Source organism: Danio rerio, chromosome 24 (assembly GCF_049306965.1).
Source record: "Danio rerio strain Tuebingen ecotype United States chromosome 24, GRCz12tu, whole genome shotgun sequence".
In the NCBI taxonomy this organism is placed as follows: Eukaryota; Metazoa; Chordata; class Actinopteri; order Cypriniformes; family Danionidae; genus Danio; species Danio rerio.
This window is the reverse complement of record NC_133199.1, coordinates 34,620,117-34,642,500: the sequence shown is the minus strand read 5'-3', so window position 1 is coordinate 34,642,500 and position 22,384 is coordinate 34,620,117. Positions and strand designations below refer to the sequence as shown.

Genomic DNA, 22,384 nt, shown 5'->3' with positions numbered 1-22,384 from the left:
CTGCAGGGACACCGGCCCTCAAGGAACAAGTTTGCCCATCCCTGTTCTAGCCTCTATCGTAAAAAAAAAAAAAGTACATTAAAAAAATCATGAATAACAACCATAGCCAAAATAGCATTCAAATTGATTTTAACATGGGCCGCTTTTGGTGCTTTGCATTTTTTATTGGTCATGTTTTTTTTTTTTCAAGAATAAGGCCCAAGATTAAAAATAAAGAAATATGACAATTGTTTATTTTTAAAATACATATAATATAATATAATAAATATAATATAAATAAATATAATAAAAAATTTTTTTTATTAAAAACTGTAACCTATTTTCATTTATTAGGTAAATAAACTGGCCAGCACAATCAACTTTCCTCAGTCAGAATTTCACCATTGAATAATAATAATAATTATAATAATAATAAATTTTTATATATATATATATATATATATATATATATATATATATATATATATATATATATATATATATATATATATATATATATATATATATATATATATATATATTTTTTTTTTTTTTTTTTTTTTTTTTTTTACATGACACTTTTTCTTTTTTTTTTTTCAAGAATAATGTCCAAGATTTAGAATAAAAGTTACTTGTCTAATGATTTCTCCATTTGAAAAAAACAATACAGTACTCATAATGTTCTGTAGTTCACAGTACTCATATAGATTTGTTTTTTAATTAAAATGTTTTGTTGCATTCGGTTTCCTCAAATGGTTTGAGTTGCCTTAACTTATTGAGTTTTACAGTACTCAGTTTGTTTGAGTTCTCTTCATTTATTGGGTTTTACTGTGCTCAAATTGCCTCGTGTTCTCAAATGGATTAAGTTCACAGTACTCATTTGGATTAGTTTTTGAACTTAAATGGTTTGTTTCAAATGGTTTCCTCAAATGGTTTGAGTTACATTTTTTGGGCTTTACAGTGTAACGAAAGATTACTTTGGTTATGTCAAATGTTTTCTTGTACAGCTAGAAGTTGGAGTCTTGAAAAATAATTGTTTGCTTTAGCCAAAACTGATTAACTGAAGTCACACCAGGATTCGGCTTGGTCTTGAAGACTTTTTTGATGAGCTTTTTTCAACCCAGGCCCATTCTGAAAACGTAGTCCTGCGGACGTTTCTGGAGACAGCAAATTATGTAGCCAGAGGTACGTATGGCTGCATTTAATTTTTTAAGTGAACGCCACGGGGCGGTATGACGCCGTTCCTATTTGCGCTTACTAGCTGAGCATTTACCTCAGTGTGGAGGGCTTTCCTGCTGCAACCAGTTTGTCCAGTTAGCTTGTCATGTACAACGGCAGTCTTAAGACGCAGAAAGGAGCATACCACAACCAGGACGTCGATCCGGGTTTAAGTTCGGGGAAGAGCGGTTCCAGAAATCAGGTAAGACAAAAACAGAATCCAAAAAATAAAATGAACAAGTTCATAACAGGGTGAGAATGTGGTAAAATCAGACGAAGGCTTTTTTTTCTGGATGGCTTTTTGTTGGTTGGGTTAAGGGAAGTAAGGGCAGGCGCGTCAATCGGTAAAATTGGTTGGGTTCAGGAAAAGAGGTGGGTGAGTAAGCCGATTGGCCGGTCGGCCAGTCAATCATTCAGCCAGTCGGACAGACGATCGTTCAACAGCTGCCTCTGGTGGGTTGACGCAAGAACAGTGCGGGTGCGAACGGCATTTGTAAGAGACATTTGAGATGTGAAAAAGCTCACACAGCCGCCTCTCGCAGATTCGTGAAAACAAAAACTGCAAAAATACGTACCTCCCGGGACGTATTTCGCAGTCTCCAGAAACATCCACGGGACTACGTTTTCAGAATGAGTCTGGGTTGGCTTTTTTAGTATATGATGGCATAGTAGTCAAAATAGGACAAATGAGCTCACAAATTCTGGACGTTTGTCAGTGAGGGTTGGGTCTTCCGAATCACCCGAACCCCCCCTGGCTACTGACCTCATATATTATAATATATATACTGTAACACTTTACAATAAGGTTGTATTAGTTAACGTTAGTTAATGCATTTACTAGCATTAACAAACAATGAACAATACATTTATTACAGTATTTGTTCATCTTAGTAAATGTTAGTGAATGAAAATACAGATGTTCATTGCTAGTTCATGTTAACTCACAGTGCATTAACTATAACAAGCATGAATTTGGATGTTAATAATCCAATAGTAAATGTTGAACCATTAATAAATGCTGTATAAGAACTGTTAATACTTAGTTAATGTTAGTAAATACAAAAACGAGTGAAACCTAATTGTAAAGTGTGACATACATCCCTAGAATTATCCAGCCAATTTAGTCGGACATGCAAGTGACTGTTAATATTACACCATTAACTCTTCTTATAATTGTAGCAGACATCACCCATAAATCAGTTCATAGCCAACCCTAATATTATAAAGTGGTACTGAAAGGGGCACAGTTGGCATGTGAGTGGGAGTTAGTCAAACTCCAGTAAAGATGCTAATGTGCTTCGCCACCTCTGGACACAGCGATTGCATTTCTCCTGTAATTGAAAAGAGACACCGAGTTATCTGTGATTGCAGGACTGAATGACTGTGGGCCTCCATTTTTTTTTCCTTCCTCAGGTTATCTAATTATCAGCTCGATAACCACACTGACCCCTCACATTTAAGGAGAGAGGATCTGCCACCGAGACAGAGATGTCTAATAAGTCACAGCGGAGGTGGACGGACGCTTTTGTAATTGCTCTTCTTATCCTTCATGAAGTAATGAAACTTAACATGCCAAAGCGTTTGTGTGGGGTTTTCTTAGCCTGTGGTGATTGTGTTGATCAGGTGGGCTGCAAAGGTGGGCGCAAATGAACTGTGCCCATCGGGTTAAGGAAACATGCCCGCCTGTAAACCTGTTAGAATTGCAAACAAATAGCTGAAGGTAAAGGGAAAAAAAAACAAACCCTGAGGCAATGGTGGAAATGCAGCCAGCTGGAGTTATTCATGTCAGCGGGCATGTTTTTAAATTGCATTTGTAGTGTGTGCTTATATACATTCAGAGGAAAGCCTGAAGCTTTAAAGAGGCACAAAGGGTATATAAAGGCGGGGATGTTTTGGTATGTTAATGATAAAGCAAACCTTCAGCTGCTGTTCACACTTAATATGTATTTTGAACACATTTATAGTATATAGTTTTGGAATAGCCTGTACTGAAGGATAACCTGAACTGACACTGGGGGAAAAAGTAAATTATTCAAGTCTCTAAATAGAAATAATAACTGATATTTATACATTTAAGAAATGTATTTTACATCACTACAGTTATAGGTTATAACAATAATAATAATAATAATAATAACAATAATAATAATAATAATCACTTCATTCATTCATTCATTTATTCATTTTATTTTTGGCTTAGTCCCTTTATTAATCTGGGTTTGCCACAGCGGAATGAATAGATGTTCAAAGTAGATCTCATATAAAGTTATACAATGTAAAATAGAAGCAAACAATGTTCTGTGTATTAAAATGAATGGTATTATTACCTTTACATTTATTTATTTATCTATCTATCTATTTATTATTTAGAAGCTTTAATCCAAACTGACTCACAAATGAAAAGAACAATAGACTTTATCAGATTATTATTATCATTATCATCATCATCATTATTATTATTAAAATACTACTACTACTACCACTACTACCACTACTACCACTAATAATAATAATAATAATAATAATAATAATAATAATAATAATTTTTTATTATTATTATTATTATTATGATAACTTTATAATTATATATACTTCAACAAATTGGGCCTATAATGTACTATATGAAAATTATTATAATACATTATCAATAATAATTTATTATTAATAATAATAATAATAATAATAAAGTTCTCCCTGCGTTCACGTGAGTTTCCTCCGGGTGCTCCGGTTTCCCCCACAGTACAAAGACATGTGGTACAGGTGAATTGGGTAAGCTAAATTGTGCATAGTGTATGAGTGTGAATGAGTGAGTATGGATGCTTCCCAGAGATGGGTTGCAGCTGTAAAAGCATCCGCTGCGTAAAACAAATGCTGGTTAAGTTGGCAGTTCATTCCACTGTGGCGACCTGGGATTAATAAAGGGACTAAGCTGAAAAAAAATAAATGAAAGCATCATAAAATTATTAGACTGATGTTTACATACACTTAAAAGTGACAGATTATGGAAAATTAAATTTCAATGGCAAAATGACTTACTGTATATTTTATAAACATTACATAAACATTCAAACTGACTCTAATACTGATCTCTATAGATAGTAGTCTTCTAACCAATAATATTCAGCATCATAAATCCAGTTGAACAAAAGCTGCGTTTGCAGTGCAGTGATTTACATATGTCAACAGGTGTTTGCTGTCCTTTCTGATGCTTTATTGTGTATTTCTGAAAATGCTGAAACATTATATTGAGCGTCAGCCCTCGCCACGTACAGGAAACTCCCACTTATCTGCACACAATTGAGGGTCAAGCCGAGCACATCAAACCCACACACTTTCATTTCTTTTTAATTAGCAGTTACCGCAGAGCTGCATACCGCCTGCAAAGCAAAACATAAATACAGAAATCAAATAATGAATAACACGGCTCAAGTTTCCATCTTGAAAAAATATATAAATAACATGTGACCAAACAAACTCGATACAGTGGGTGTCAGAATTATTAGTCCTTCTGAATTATTATTATTAATTATATTTTTCTCAATTTCAGTTTAACGGAGAAGATTTCTTTAATGCATTTCTAAACAGAATAACTCATTTATAATAACTGATTTATTGTCTCTTTGCCATGATGACAGTACATAATATTTTGCTAGATATTTTTCAACATACTAGTATACAGCTTAAAGTGACATTAAGAGGCTTAACTATATTAATTAGGTTAATTTAAAAATTTGGTATAATTAAGTTAAGGCAATGAAAGTCCTTACGTAAAGTTTAAACTATGACATATTTTCTTATGTATCTGTTTACTGTAAACCAGTATAATAGCAGTCCATTCTTTTTAGGGCTTGCTTACATGTTACTTTTTAACTGCCTGGGTGATGTTTTGTTTCATTCATTCCTTTTCTGCCGCTTTTCCAGGGCCGGGTCGCAGGAGCAACAGTCTTAGGAGAGAACCCCAGACTTTCCTCTCCCCAGACACTTCCTCCAGCTCCTAAGGGGGGATCCAGAGGCGTTCCTAGGCCAGCGTGTCCTGGGTCTTTTCCGAGGCCTCCTCCCGGTTGGACATGCCTGGAGCCCTAGGTAGGTGTCCAGGAGACATCCAAAACAGATGCCCGAGCCACCTGAGCTGACTTCTCTCGATGTGGAGGAGCAGCGGCTCCACTCCGAGCTCCTCCCGGGTGACAGAGCTCCTCATCTTATCCATAAGAGTACGCCCTGCCACCCTTCAAAGAAAACTCATGACCCAAAGCTCATGACCATAAGTGAGAGTAGGAACATAGATTGACCGGTAAATCGAAAGCTTTGCCTTTCGGATCGGCTCCTTCTTTACCACAACGGACTGGTACAACGACCACAATACTGCTGCCGCTGCACCAATCCGCCTGTCAATCTCACATTCCATCCTTCCCTCACTCGTAAACAAAACCCAGAGATACTTGAACTCCTTCATCTGGAGTAAGGACTTTCCTTCAACCTGGAGATGGCAAAACACCTTTTTCCGGTGGAACACCATGGCCTCGGACTTGGAGGTGCTGATTCTCATCCCAGCCGCGTCACACTCGGCAGCAAACCGCCCCAGTGCATGCTGAAGGTCCATGTTCGATGAAGCCAACAGAACATCATTTTTTATCATCATTTTAAGTTTTTTTTTTTTTAATTATTGTATCTATTATTGTAATTATTGTATTGTATCTATCTATCTATCTATCTATCTATCTATCTATCTATCTATCTATCTATCTATCTATCTATCTATCTATCTATCTATATATCTATATATATATATATATATATATATATCTATATATATATATATATATATATATATATATATATATATATATATATATATATATATATATTAGGGATGTGCGGAGCAGCCGGTATTTGTATTTGTATTTGTTGAGGGGGGAAAAGTATTTGTATTTGTATTTGTATTCAAGTAAAATTCAAAATGGCGCAAAAATATATATATTTTTTATTAAAATTCTTATTTACGTTATAGTGAAAGTATTGTTTAATTATACCCATTATAAAAATTATAGATATGCAATATTGGTTGTTGTTTTTGAACATGTGATAAGAAATGTCAAAGAAAAGAAAATAACATAGAAGCCATTATCTCATCCATGGTTAAACCAACAACTAATAAAATACCATTGTGAATATTATGAACCCCACCACCACCGTTCTTGTTGAAGGACACTGAATAGACAGAATAAAAACAAATAATACTTCAAAAAACTGTTCTTCTTCTGAAAGAACTTCTTTCCAATGCACAGAATTCCAAAAACTAATATTGACTAAATAAATCTAAATAAAACCCTGCCTGGGAGATCTGGCAGAACAAAAGCATTCTATATAATACTAAAAGATACAGCCCTGCTATTGTCATCTGCCTGCCACAAAACAGACACAAAGTTTTTTTTTTTTTTATGTTTGAAACTGACTTGCTGGGGCAGAATGTGGCTGTGTTGATGGTTTGGTGCTTGTGGAGGATTTAGCAGAACATAGCTGTGCTGATTGAGGGGATTGATGCTTGTGGGGGGTTCACAGACAGTATCAGGAGAGAATGCTTTTAGTGCATGTGATAATACATTACATAGAAGGTTGCGCGGTGGCACAGTGAGTAGCACTGTCGCCTCACAGCAAGAAGGTTGCTGGTTCGAGCCCCGACTGGGTTCTCCCCATGTTGGCGTGGGTTTCCTCCGGGTGCTCCGGTTTCCACCACAGTCCAAACACATGCAATACAGGTGAATTGGGTAAGCTAAATTGTCCCTATTGTATGTGTGTGAAAGAGGGTGTATGGATGTTTCCCAGTGCTGGGTAGCAGCTGGAAGGGCAGCCACTGCGTAAAACATATGCTGGATAAATTGGTGGTTCATTCCACTGTGGCAACCCCAGATTGATAAAGGGATTTAGCCGAAAAGAAATTAATTAATGATTATGGATAGAAGATTTTAACAGATGTTTAATATCTCTGCCTCTGCTGATTTCACTTTTGCACACATTATACAGTATCACTTTGTTTTATCTGCAGCACCACTGACTGTAAAATGCTTCCACACAGAACCTGAAGGTTTTTTTTTCTTTTGACTGGTGGAGGACCAAGAAATGGCTCAGCAGCAGTCTCATTTTTTCATAGTGCCAAAATGTATTTGAGGAGTTTTAAGTTAATAAAAAGTGACGGGAAGCTATGCTAAGGTTAACTAGCCTATAGCATATATCTTGCTGTCTGCAAAAGACAGTAATGTAGACGTACCATATAACTCCCATAGGTGCTCCGCTACAAGTTTATAAACTGCCTTTGGAACCCAATTAAGGTACAAAAATCTATTTAACAAAATTAATGATACAGTGAAGTATTTTTTTCGCTCAGCCGAGCCTTCTGTCTGTTGCTGTGGAGAAGCGCCCTCCGACTTCTGACTGAGCGTCTCTTTCTCTCTCTCTCTCTCTCTCTCTCTCTCTCTCTCTCTCTCTCTCTCTCTCTCTCTCTCACTCACTCACTCACGCACTCACGCCAGCATGCACTGTGGTCTCATGAGGAAACGCTGCTTTTTGATATAGTGTTTTTCTTGCTCCCGAATACAAATAATTTTTCAAGTAATTGTTCGAATTAAGTATTCGTAAAAACACGCTATTCGTGCCTTTCCGAATACCGTATTCGGGTTCGGCTCCACCCTTAATACATATATATATATATATATATATATATATATATATATATATATATATATATATATATATATATATATATATATATAGTTTTTCAGGTCAAAAAGGAACCAAATCGATAATGAGGGCTAAATGAGCACGCTCTCATTTAGGGTGGATTATGATTGGCTGCTTTATTATTTTATTTTATTTTATTTTATTTTATTTTATTTTATTTTATCCAGGTCAAAATAGAACCAAGCCATAATGAGATCTAAACCATCCTTCCTTTAGGATGAATTCTTCCTTTAGGATGGATTAGGATTGGCTGCTGAAATTTTTATAATTTACAATTATAATTGTATATTTATATTTCATTTATTTATAATTTCATACTTCAGTAGCTGTTTTTGAAAATAATCCCAATGCTATTCTTTATCCGCATCATTATCTTTACAGATGAGGTGTAATTTAGACTAATGCTTTTAAATTTAGAATGATTTAATTGTGTTTTATCATCATAATTACTGCTGTAGGTGTGAACGGACCTTTCTTTACCCTCTATTATCCAATAAGGCAAAAAAAAGAGAGATAAAAATAAAAAAAGTCTTACATCAGTAGCAAACTGCTGCAGTCCTCCAATGTTGATGGGTCCTTCCTCAGACGCATACAGGTTGCATCCTCCGACACACAGGTCTGAAGTGGGACACACCATCCCGCACGTCAAACCCAGCGGATTGTCTGACAAAATGGCTCTTGCTGCTCCGTAATAATTCTGTCAAAATTAACGCAAAATATGTATATGAAAACCTAATGAGGTGCACATCTAGATAGCATTTATAGAGCTACAAAGAGCTATAGAGCACACAGATAAAATTTAATTACAACAAATACACAAAACAGTCATTTTAACGATTCAGACATGTGTTTGTACATACATATTTACAATATACATGCAAAATAATACTATACATGTCTATGAACTACACTATAGTGCAAGTTTGTGCATGCTATATAATTTTCTGTGCTTATTTGGAAAGTGTATTGTTAGCTTAGTAATATGGTAAAGTACAAGAAACAAAAAATTATAACAGCAACATAAATAAATAAATAACTAAATAAATAAATAAATGAATAAGGGCATCATTGAGGTGTGGGGGGTAGCACGATTGCCTCACAGCAAGAAGGTTGCTGTTTCAAGCCCTGGCTGGGTCAGTTGGCATTTCTGTGTGGAGTTTGCATGTTCTCTACGTTTGTGTGGGTTTCCACCAGGTGCTCCAGTTTTCCCTACAGTCCAAAGACATGCGATATAGATGAATTGGATAAACTAAATTGGCCTTAGTGTATGTGTGTGAATGGAAAAGTGTATGGGTGTTTCCCAGTGTTGGGCTGGATGGGCATCCGCTGTGTAAAACATGCTGGATAGGTTGGTGGTTGATTCGACTGTGGCAACCCCTGATTAATAAAGGGACTAAGCTGAAAAGAAAATGAATGAATGATAGATAGATAAATAAATAAATAAATAAATAAATAAATAAATAAATAAATAAATAAATAAATAAATAAATAATTGAAGGAATGAAGGAATGAATAAATAAATATGTATGTGTATATATTCATAGTTTGTTTGTACGTTCCTTTATGATTTATTTATTCATTAATAGTTTATTTATTGATTGATTTAATAAACAAACAAACAAACTATGAACATGAATTAACAATTGAACGAATGAATGAATAAATGAATGAATGAATAATTAAATAAATAAATACATGAATGATTGAATGTACAAATGAATGAATGAACGAACAAAGGAACGAAGTAACAAATTATGAATAAACGAACAAATAAATGAACGAACTAAATGAATAAATAATTATGTATATAAATGAATAAATAATTATGTATATATATGTATATATATATATATATATACAGTTGAAGTCAGAATTACTAGTCCCCTTTTGATTTTTTTTTTGATTTTTTTAATATTTCCCAAATGATGTTTAACAGAGTAAGAAAATTTTCACAGTATGTGTGATAATATTTTTTCTTCTGGAGAAAGTCTTATTTGTTTTATTTCGGCTAGAATAAAAGCAGTTTTAAATTTTTTAAAAAACAATTTTGGGACAAAATTATTAGCCCCTTTAAGCTATTTTTTTTTCGATAGTCTAAAGAACAAACCATTGTTATACAATAACTTGCCTAATTACCCTAACCTACCTAGTTCACCTTATTAACCTAGTTAAGCCTTTAAATGTCACTTTAAGCTGTATAGAAGTGTCTTGAAAAATATCAAGTAAAATATTATTTACTGTCATCATGGCAAAGATAAAATAAATCAGTTATTAGAAATAGGTTTCAAAAACTATTATGCTTAGAAATGTGCTGAAACAATATTCCCTCCATTAAACAGAAATTTGGGAAAAAAATAAACAGGGATGCTAATAATTCTGACTTCAACTGTATATTAACTGGAAGAACATCCACTCATATGCCAGAGTAGTTCATTCAGCTGTGCAACCCCTGATGATAAATCAGGGTCCAAGGCAAAGGCAAATGAAAATAAATAAATAAATAAATAAATAAATAAATAAATAAATAAATAAATAAATAAATAAATGAATAATTTTTAATTTTTTAACCAATACTATTTGCAGTTGGTAATATTTTTGTTTATTTATTCAAAATATGACAATAATATTTTTGGAATATTTCTTTTACATTCTGTTGTATTATATTTTATTATATAGTTTTGTTCCTGTGTTTCTAAAGCTATATGCTAATGCTCATCACTGTCCATATTCTCAAACATGCATTTTTTGACTGTTAATTATTACGTTAATTAACCATTTCTAAAATATTGTGATTCACTGGTAATTTCACGTCACTTGCAATTTCTGATTGTTGAAAATGTACTGCTATTTTTTTTTTGCCTAAAACTATGAATTGTATAAAAAACGCATAATATATACAAAATAAAATCTATGCAATATATACCAGCACGGATATCTCCATATTTATCCACAAATCATTTCATTAACCATGACAATATGATAACAAGCTACTAAAAATGTCAGTAAAAGTCACTTTGTTAAAGTTTTAAACTTGAAAAGTATTTACAGCAGAGATCAAAGTCAAACCACGCCATTCAAAAGCATAAATAAACCGAAATCATGAACTGCAACTTAAGAGAAACTCGTAATTAACTTTTTTTTACAGTATATGAATCCTCAAGGACCAAAGTTTCTTTAACACATAAACTAAAGTCTTCATTAATGTTCTATGATAAAATAAAAACAACACCTATACTCTAAAGGTGAGGAAACAACATTGCCATTTTTGGCTGAACTCTCCCTATAACTTTAAATGATAAATAAAAAATTTAATACTTCTATTCAAACACTACATTGAAGGAAAACTCTGTGATAGACTCGTTTTTTTTTTCATTCTCTTCCTCCATTCTCTCATCTAACAAGCCCATTCTGACAGTAATCACCCCCTGACTGACACGTGTCTCGCTCTGAAATAAAAAAAAAAAGCAGACAACATCTCTCCTCTCTAGACAGCCTTGAATTAAGGCCAGAAGCCTCAATGGCGCGCTAAAGTCGCAGAATGCACGGTATGATGGAAACCTTGACAGAACAACGGCGCGGCACAGAAATGCAGTGTTCCCGACAACACGCATTAAAGACATCTTGCAATGGCTTTATTCAAAAGCTGATTGTGCAAGTCAGTTTTCCTGCTTGGAATGAATGGCTGATTTTCAAATACACGGTTGCAATGCATCCATAAGAGCCGCTGTAGTGCAGCTTTAAAACGCTCCCTCAAAAAGTCAAACAAATGAGCACAAAAAACTCATTATTCCCCGCGAATAATTCACAGCATCCAACAGCAGATCTCTTATTAAAAGCATAACTCAAAGCTCAGTGCTGCATTCTTTGCCGTCGATGAATGTCACAATTACGTCTATTACAATGGCAAAGTCAGTCATCCTGATGTAGAGCTCAGGTCTGGCTTCTTGTATGGTGTTGGCTTTTATTTTTAGTAAATGGAAACCAACCTGCGGCTGCCAATGCTAACATATTTTGTTTGTTTGTTTCTCAAGCTAAGTCAACATGTAAAGAAAGATATTTTACTTGTGTAAATGGACATGTAACACATTTTGGAACTGATCAGATAGTTTTATATTAGAATGTTTGCTTGTAGAAAAGTTTTAAAGGGATTTTTTTTTTGCTTGTAGATACATTTGAAAGGGATAGTTCACCCAGAATTTTAAGTTCTGTCATCATTTACTCACACTCTACTAGCTCCAAACCTGTTTGAGTTTATTTGTCAACTCATTGGAGATACAGTATGTACCCAGGGCTACATTTTTGAGAGCCGAGAAATATTTCCCAGGGCTACATGCGATTGCACTTTGTTTTGCAGTTTGACAATCTGAAATACGTTACATTCACTGGTATTTTCAGTAAACTCATTTTTATTAAGCCTGAAACAATATACTGTATAACATATACAAAATATATGCAATATATTATAAATAAAATACCATCACTGTTACCTCTATAATTATCCTTTAATTAATTAATTAACCATGACAATATAATTTCAATAGGGATGAGACAGATCTCTGGCTATGAGATCTTCCGAGACTTGCGTTGATGTGGTATATAATATCTACAATATATATATATATATATATATATATATATATATATATATATATATATATATATATATATATATATATATATATATATATATATATATATAAAATATATATTATATATTTTTGAAAACCATGACAATATCGTTTTTAAGCTACTAAGAATGTCAATAAAAGTCACTTTGTTAAAGTTTTCAATGTGAGTTTTCAACTGTTTACAGCAGAGATTAAGGTCAAACTACAAGCTTAGAGAGACCTGAACTGAACTGCAACTTAAGAGAAACTCTTAATTAACATTTCTTTACAGTGCAATGTATGTAGTATATGAATCCCCAAGGACATCAGTTTCTTAAAAAAATCACTCTTTTTTAATGTTCTAATGATGAAACACATCATATATACTGTAACGGTGAGTGAATAAACATTACATTTTCATTTCTGGCTGAACTACCCCTTTTAAATAATGAAGGTCTGGCATCTTGTATGGTGTTGGCTTTCATTTTTAGTAAATGGAAACCAACCTGCGGCTGCCAATGCTAACATTTTTTGTTTGTTTGTTTCTCAAGCTAAGTCAACATGTAAAGAAAGATATTTTACTTGTGTAAATGGACATGTAACACATTTTGGAACTGATCAGATAGTTTTATATTAGAATGTTTGCTTGTAGAAAAGTTTTAAAGGGATTTTTTTTTTTGCTTGTAGATACATTTGAAAGGGATAGTTCACCCAGAATTTTAAGTTCTGTCATCATTTACTCACACTCTACTAGCTCCAAACCTGTTTGAGTTTATTTGTCAACTCATTGGAGATACAGTATGTACCCAGGGCTACATTTTTGAGAGGCGAGAAATATTTCCCAGGGCTACATGCGATTGCACTTTGTTTTGCAGTTTGACAATCTGAAATACGTTACATTCACTGGTATTTTCAGTAAACTCATTTTTATTAAGCCTGAAACAATATACTGTATAACATATACAAAATATATGCAATATATTATAAATAAAATACCATCACTGTTACCTCTATAATTATCCTTTAATTAATTAATTAACCATGACAATATAATTTCAATAGGGATGAGACAGATCTCTGGCTATGAGATCTTCCGAGACTTGCGTTGATGTGGTATATAATATCTACAATATATATATATATATATATATATATATATATATATATATATATATATATATATATATATATATATATATATATATATATATATATATATATAAAATATCTATTATATATTTTTGAAAACCATGACAATATCGTTTCAAGCTACTAAGAATGTCAATAAAAGTCACTTTGTTAAAGTTTTCAATGTGAGTTTTCAACTGTTTACAGCAGAGATCAAGGTCAAACTACAAGCTTAGAGAGACCTGAACTGAACTGCAACTTAAGAGAAACTCTTAATTAACATTTCTTTACAGTGCAATGTATGTAGTATATGAATCCCCAAGGACATCAGTTTCTTAAAAAAATCACTCTTTTTTAATGTTCTAATGATGAAACACATCATATATACTGTAACGGTGAGTGAATAAACATTACATTTTCATTTCTGGCTGAACTACCCCTTTTAAATAATGAAGGTCTGGCATCTTGTATGGTGTTGGCTTTCATTTTTAGTAAATGGAAACCAACCTGCGGCTGCCAATGCTAACATTTTTTTTTGTTGTTGTTTGTTTCTCAAGCTAAGTCAACATGAAAAAAAAAAGATTTTACTTCTGTAGAGAGACATGTAAAACCTTTTGGAAACTGATCAGATGTGTTTATTTTGTAATGTTTGATTGTAGAAGAGGTGAGTACATTTTTAAAGGGATAGTTCACCCAAAATTAAAAGTGTCATAATTTACTCACTCTTTACTTGCCCCAAACTTGTTTGTAGTTCATTTAAAACCCAGACTCATTGGATATACGTGCCCAAGGCTAAATTTTTTTGAGAACCGAAAAATATGTACAAAAAATGCACTTTTTGTTTTGCTGTACATGTACTAAGGCATGTTTTCTCATAAGTGCCATTTCTGGTAAATCCACCACATGCCACTGTGTACATTCCTGCTAATCTCAACATGCTTTTCATGTGTGTCTGTGAAAAAAGCCATTTAGCTTGCTATTGACTGACCCACACACCCAACCATTAGTGTTTTCAAAAGGCAAACTTGGTGAAAAACCTTTGTGGCTGCATGCGTTTACCACGATTTCACACTGACTCGAACCCCGGTACAACACTGTACATAGTTACCAAGCAAACTAGTCACACCAGAATAAGCCATCTATACAGAGGTCAGTGGTACCACCCCATAACGTTAGTTTTACAGAGAAAATGTAGCCATTTTGGATCCCCGCGCATATATTTCTCGGTTCCCAAAACTGTAGCCCTGGGCACATATTCCCAATGAGCATGTGTTATTATTTGTTGAAAACAAAAGAAGATATACTGAAGAATACTGTAAACCTGTTACCATTAGCTTCCATAGTACCTGTTTTACTATGGAAGTCGATGGTCACAGGTTTCCAACATTTTCAACATATTTTCTTTCTTCTTCTTCTTCAAGGTATGTTTTTGTTTGTTTTTAAAAATTAATGACATACTCAAAAATCTCAGCTTCCACCACCCTAAAACAACATTAACAGTATTATCGTAGATGATAAATATTGCACAACCCAAATGCAAAAACTTTCTTTTTAAAATGTACTGTACACAAGCAAACTTTCAGGATGTACTGCTCCACAACTGAATTATAAATAAAGAATTTGTTCAGAGATTATATCTGCATCCTGAAGCCAATTATGCTATAAAAACAGCTCTATGCAGTATAAATATACATATACATATGTACATCAAGAATATACTGAAATTCTAATCAGTTTCTTTACCTAATTAAACTACATAATAAGCGAGCGAGATAAAATAAGAGATGCACATATATATGTATATATTTATATAAATACATCTATGACTTCTGTAGCTACTTCTGAAATCTATAGTCTTTTAGAAAAAAAAATAAAATCTAATCAAAAGAAGAAAGATAAGACTACATGAAAAAAATCTGACATTTCATTTTCATACCATATGAAATATAAACACTAATGTCTTTTTCTCCAGAAATATATTTGATATCAAAGTTACATGCCGTATATTAGGAACCTGTTGTACAAGGTAAGGGAAATATATGAAATGTGATGAGTTAGATAACAGCTCTTTCTGTTTGTTTTGTGTTTGTTATTGGGCTGATCTGCCCCGGATCGCGTAGGCCTGCTATTTATGATTTTTAGATAATAAAAGCTGTGAAAATGAAAACTTTGTGGCTTTTAGTCCTCTTCTATTAGCTTTCAGGTCATGTACATAATATGTGAGGCTGCTAAACATTGTGGCTTTCAATGAATTGTGGCTTTTCATAGATGTCTTTTAATAATTGTGGCTATTTAACTTTAAAAAAAAAATTAAAATAGACCAAAATCACATGACTTATTCTGTGCACAGGGTATGATTTTATATCCAATAAATGCTCCTGAAGATTACAAAGTTTCAATCCCTCAATGTAAAGTAAACATGTTTTTATGAGACTGTATACTTAACTGGCATTAAGGGTAACTGACTATAATAATAATAAAAAAATAATAAAAATGGTAAAGAAAAGGATATTTGTTCCTTCTGTAATCTTATATATATATATATATATATATATATATATATATATATATATATATATATATTCATTTATTTTCTTTTCGGCTAAATCCTTTTATTAATCCGGGGTTGCCACAGTGGAATGAACCGCCAACTTATCAAGCACGTTTTTACGCAGCGGATGCCCTTCCAGCCACAACATATCTCTGGGAAACATCCACACACACTCATTCACGCTCATACACTACAGACAATTTAGCCTACCTAATCCATGTCTTTGGACTGTGGGGGAAACCAGAGTGCCCGGAGGAAACCCACGTGAACGCAGGGAGAGCATGCAAACTCCACACAGAAATGAAGTGGTAAATAAAAAAATATAAAAAAAATAATTATAAATAAATACATACAGTAGATATGGACATACTGTACATTATGTATGATTTCGAGTCTTTTAAATATATTATTTTTGCAAATTGAAATCATTTTTTGAATGAATAAAAAAAAATGAATAAATGTATGAACGAATCAACGTAGGAACGAACTTACGGACAGATGAACGTACAGACAGAAAAACGGACGGACGTACAGATGGACGCACAGATGAATGTATGAAATAGTGTACGAACAAATGTACAAAAGATTGTACGAATGAACGTACGAATGTACAAACAAACAAACGAACCAACGAACAAACGAACGTATGGACAAACGTACAGATGAATGTAAGACAGAACGTACGTACAGACAAATGTTTAAAAGAAGGTACGTACAAATGAATGTACGTATGTATGAAAGAATCAACATATGTATGTATCTGCATATAAACGAACAAACGAATGAATGAGAATTGTACACATGTACAATGTACCCATTGAGCAAATGTACAAATAAATATATATTAACGGACAAATGTAGGAGCTTTTGTACGTACATATGAACAAACGTAAGAACGAACAAACAAACATATGAACAAATGTACAAATTAATATAAGAACGAACAAACGTAGGAACAAACGAACATTTGAATAAACACACAAACAAACTACTGGGTACTAAACAAATAAATAATTATAATAACAAAAGTAAACTCACAAATTCTCATATTTTGATAAATCTTCCCAATTGAGTTATAAATAAAGAATTTGTTATGAGATTAAATCTGCATCCTGAAGCCAAATATGCTATTAAAACTGCTCTATACAGTATAAAAATACATACATGTACAGCAAGAATATATTGAAATTATAATCAGTAAAAACTAAACAAATAAATAAATAAATGAATGTTCAAACGAATGTACAAACCAACGTTTGGACGAACAGATGAATGAACGTATAAAAAACGTATAAAAAACATATGATTGAACATAAGAATAAACGTACAAACAAATGTATGAACAAATGTACCAACGAACTTACATACAAATGTACAAATGAAGGTACAAATGAACGAATGCATGAACGAATTTTACAAACAAATGTACGTACGAATGTACAAACGAATTGCAAGAACAAGCAAACATTTGAACAAATGTGCAAACAGACTACTTGCTACTGAACAAACATTAAAAAAATAATTATAATAACAAAAATAAACTCTCAATAATTCTCACATTTTAATAAATCTTCCCAACACCACTTTTTTTTTCTCCCTCAAATAAATGCAGTAGATTAAATTCATTAAATAATTCATCATACCTTGTTTGCTATACTAGTGATAAAGGCCTTAATGTTCAGATTGGTGGGGCAGCTTTTCTGACACGGTGCATCTGCACACTTCAAACACCTGTAAGAAAAAAAAAACAAAGACAGTGCATGAATTACCTCACACGCAAAGTTATTTACAGTATGAACCAGAAGTTTGTGTTGTCATCCCACTGGAATGGCACATTTCAGCCAATTACAAACACACCACGGCACCCAGAGGAAATCAATCGCAAGCTTTTGTGCCGCAGGACTTTTTCTTTCCCAGCAACCGCATCTCAAAGACACCATATTGATGACACACAGTTTTGAATGACAAATAGTATAATTTGGAGCCGCCCAATTAAATATTCATGCCTAATCAGATGGGATGTGGTGTGTTTGGTCCCTGGATGTGAATAGTGTGTGACTGGAGAAAAATAGCTAGGGCTTAAAATCTCACATTATTTCACATCTGAAAAAAAAAAAAACACTGCTGTTAAAAAAGCCACTGAATGTACTTATCAATGTGTTAGTTTAAGGTTATCTATAGAATAAGGTTGTGTGCTCCAAAACAAAAGCCAAAATTCAAATTAAGAAGACATTTGCAATTAAAACTTGCAATTTCTCACTTCTGTCAATTAGAATTAATATGTTTTAATTATATTGTCATGCACTTTAGAACAATCAAATGGTATTTAGAAGACATGGCTGAAATCTGTCACGTTCTTCACATAAGTCGGCATTCATACTACTAAATAAATACAAATACGAAAGCAAAGTTTTTTTTTTTTTAAAGTAGCTGGCAGTGTTGATTATAAATCCTCTGTGTTTATTAGTAATAATTATGAAGCAGTAAGGGGAAAAATACATTACACACACACACACAAACACATTTAAATAGAAAGTAAACTAGTACATTGGAATTTAAATCCATTGGTTAATGGCACGTAGTGCACTATTGAAGGGATACATATTTCAGATGGTGAAAATATGCTTCTTTTGAGGTGAATGAAGTCTGGTTTCACATTAATGTAACATAATCTGCAAACATATACTGTATAATCTGCTCTGGTCCAGAGACTATGGATGCAATGATACCATTTTACAGAACAGATCCAATCAATCAAAAAAAAAATTTGAATTGTTTCATTTTTTTACGTTTTAATATAATTTCTATAAGTTTGATAATCTGAGATAAAGAACGCAAAATTATATAGCTTCTGTATTAGACATAATCTATTGAATGCTGAATATTTTATATGGCGTCACAAAATGTGACAAAAATGCTATTAAAGACAAGGCCAGTTGATATTTCAGCAGTAAAAGTTACTACTACTTAAGAAAAAGGGCTTGAAAAAATAAATCTACAATTAGGTCCATGTGTGTCAGAGTCAACAATCAAGAGAAGACTACACCATAGGGAATACAGAGGGTTTACCACAAGATGTAAACCATTCGTGAGCCTCAAAAACAGGAAGGCCAGATTAGAGTTCTAAACAAGCCTTCACAGTGATGGAAGAACATCCTATCGACAGATAAGATGAAGATATACTTGTACCAGAGTGATGAGAAGAGAAGTAGATAGAGAAGGAACTGCTCATGGTGGTAGTAGTGACATGGAGGGACAAATCAGGTTCATGAATGCTAAAGCCCAATGCCTTAAATGTTTACAAATACAAGTGCAGCTGTTTAGAGGCCATTTCTGGTTAATAATGTTAGAATTTACCGGTATTTTGGAATGAATGTGTGAATGGTCTTTTCCAGAAAAATTCCGGAACCTCCTGTGTGAACAAAACTTTTTTGGACATTTAGCGGTATCATTGTGTGAAAGGGGTTTAAGTTTTGAGGATACACATATAAGAAAAAAGACGTAACTTGCACCGGACGCAAAAAGGTACAAAAGTGGAGCAAACACCTGCACGTTTAGAGCCACACGCAGCTGGATGCCCATAATAATCCCGTCTCACAATTCTCCAAGCTCGGCGAGGACTAGAGTGCACAAGGCTGCCATTAATACCACTTACTGGGGTGACAGTGGGGTAATTACTGTAGTGCCACAGCCAGGTAGCGTTACCACAGAGGACCACGCGGAGCTTCTATAAACCAGGCTGGCTGATCATAATGTGACATTAGTTTTGACCTGCTTTCCTTTATTTGATCATAAATTATCCTTAGCCTAAAGGATTAGGGATATTGCAGGAGTCTCGGTCCGGGAGAGGGTCTGGAGTGGGCTTTGACGGTGAGATGAAGGCTAATCTCGGAGGATGCCGGGCCTATCGCACTTGTGATCTGCGCCGAGATGATTAATACAGAGAGGGGACGCCGAGCAGCTGCGGAAAGACATAAAGCCATACTCGCATAAATATCTCTCTGGAGCTTATTGTGAAGGAAAAAGCACTCTTCCAAATCAGCGATATATCATCTGTTATGATCATCGCAGTGTGTAGCTTTCAAAATATGCATGTAGAACATGAAACGGTGTGGTGGTTCATATTCTGAATACATTAGTGCATGGGTATAAAAGAGCACGAATCATGATCTTTTTTTTTTCTTGGTCTTTGAAAATAAAATTGTTATATAGATATGTCAGAGATGAAAAGAGGTTTATAGTATACAATCTATGAATAATGATGTCAGAATTATATGGATATATGGTTAGAATTATTAGCAATTATGTGAATTTTTTTTCAGATATTATCCAAGTGCTGTGAGAAAATGTTTAAACATAATAGTTTTATTAACTAATTTCTAATAACTTATTTACTTTGTCTTTATCCTGTAACAGTACATAATATTTTACTAGTTCTTTGGAAAGATGCTAGTATCAAGCTTTTTTAAAGGCAAGCGCAATTTAAAGGCATAATTAGGTCAGGATTTTGCCACTTCAGTTTAGTTAACAAGTATTCTTGTTTTAGTGGCAAGAGTCGGTTTTGGTGGCAGTTTGGAGTCCAGACACTAGACCTGTCTTGTCTTGTATGTTGTGCTTAGCTCGAGTTTTCTCAGGTCGAGCACGTATTATCTGTCATAAGCTATGTTTTCATCCATTCATTCATTTTCTTTTCGGCTTAGTTCCTTTATTAATCTAGGGTCGCCACAGCAGAATAAACCGCCAACGTATCCAGCACGTTTTTACGCAGCGGATGCCCTTCCAGTCGTTTCCACCCAAAAATGCAAATTAACTTTAAGTGCAATATCAACAGTAAAAACAGAATTTGCTGCGGTGGAAGAAGCTGCGTGAATCTTTTCTTCATTTAATAAATTAATTGCGCCTCAGAAAGCAATCCTGACACGCAATGAACATGCAGTGGCGTTCGAAGGTGTCAGACGTGGAGCACAGACGCTCGATTCTGGAGGTCATTAATAATATAATAACACTAATATTGAAACGGTTAAGGTGTGTAAGAATGACCAAAACAACATTTCAGATGTTTTACAATGTGCTCAGCTGCTAGTTTGTCCATTCACACACATTTTTATCATCACATGATCTATTATAACAACATCACAGGACTTTTTTTTAATGTGCATGCTGGAATTTGTTTAGTAAAAGTGTTTTCATCATAGTTTATGCACACCTTTTCTTATCGAATAAAAAGTTTACCCTACTCAGTTATGTGCATATGTTTTTCATGCTCATTTTTAAAACTTATGCGCATCTTGCTTATGCGCAACGTAGCTATTGTCTGTTTACTTACTGTTTACTGTCTGTAAATACAGCACATTTGCTGTAAGTGATTTACAGTAAGTTACTGGCGAACTGCTGCCAGTATGTTACTGTAGATTGTACAGAAAAATGTTAACAGAAAGGTTGTCACGATACTGGAGTTTGGTACCAATGGATACTGAAATTGTAAAAACATCCATTTTCGAGTAGCATTTGAGCAATGTTGTCCTTAAACACTGCTGATGTGTTATTAATTACATTAAAATGTATTTATATTATATTATATTATATTATATTTTATTATATTATATTATATCATATTATGTTATATTATATTATATAATATTATTTTATTTTATTTTATTTTACATTACATTATTATTATATTACTTTACATTATTTTACATAACATTATTATAATATATTACATTATTATTATATTTATATTACATTAAATTATATTATATTATATCATATATGATAAGATATTACATTATGTTATATTACATTATTTTACATCACGTTATCATATTATATTATATTATATTATATTATATTATATTATATTATGTTTTATTATATTATATATTATATTATATTATACTCATTCATTCATTTTCTTGTTGGATTAGTCCCTTTATTAATCCGACAATTAATATTTGTCCTTAAACACTGCTGATTTGCCATTGTGTTCACATGCTCAACAGAAATGACTGTGATTGGCCATGAAGGTCATCAGTTCACCGAACTTACTGCTGTGTATTCAGTGTAATAACAGATACAGGAACACTGGAGCGTTTCAAAGTCACATCGATCAGCTGGTTTGTCTATAAGCTGACATATGTATGATCCGCTTATGAATCGCGGCTTT

The 22,384-nt window shown here is 33.3% G+C and overlaps 1 protein-coding gene across 7 annotated transcripts in view; it reads right to left on the bottom strand.

Annotated features, from left to right (window-relative positions):
• The window catches only part of dpyda (dihydropyrimidine dehydrogenase a), a 384,430-nt gene that overhangs the window by 276,286 nt on the left and 85,760 nt on the right, over window positions 1–22,384 (bottom strand). For all 7 annotated transcript variants that reach the window (XR_012399471.1, XR_012399472.1, XR_012399473.1 and 4 more), the window contains exons 4-5: window positions 17,862–17,949; window positions 8,468–8,629 (exon numbers count right to left, since the gene is read on the bottom strand). Coding sequence is in view for 3 of the 7 variants with exons in the window: in XM_073940926.1 (XP_073797027.1) it covers window positions 8,468–8,629; window positions 17,862–17,949 (250 nt within the window). In the remaining 4 variants the exon portion in view is untranslated. The remainder of the gene's footprint in view (window positions 1–8,467; window positions 8,630–17,861; window positions 17,950–22,384) is intronic.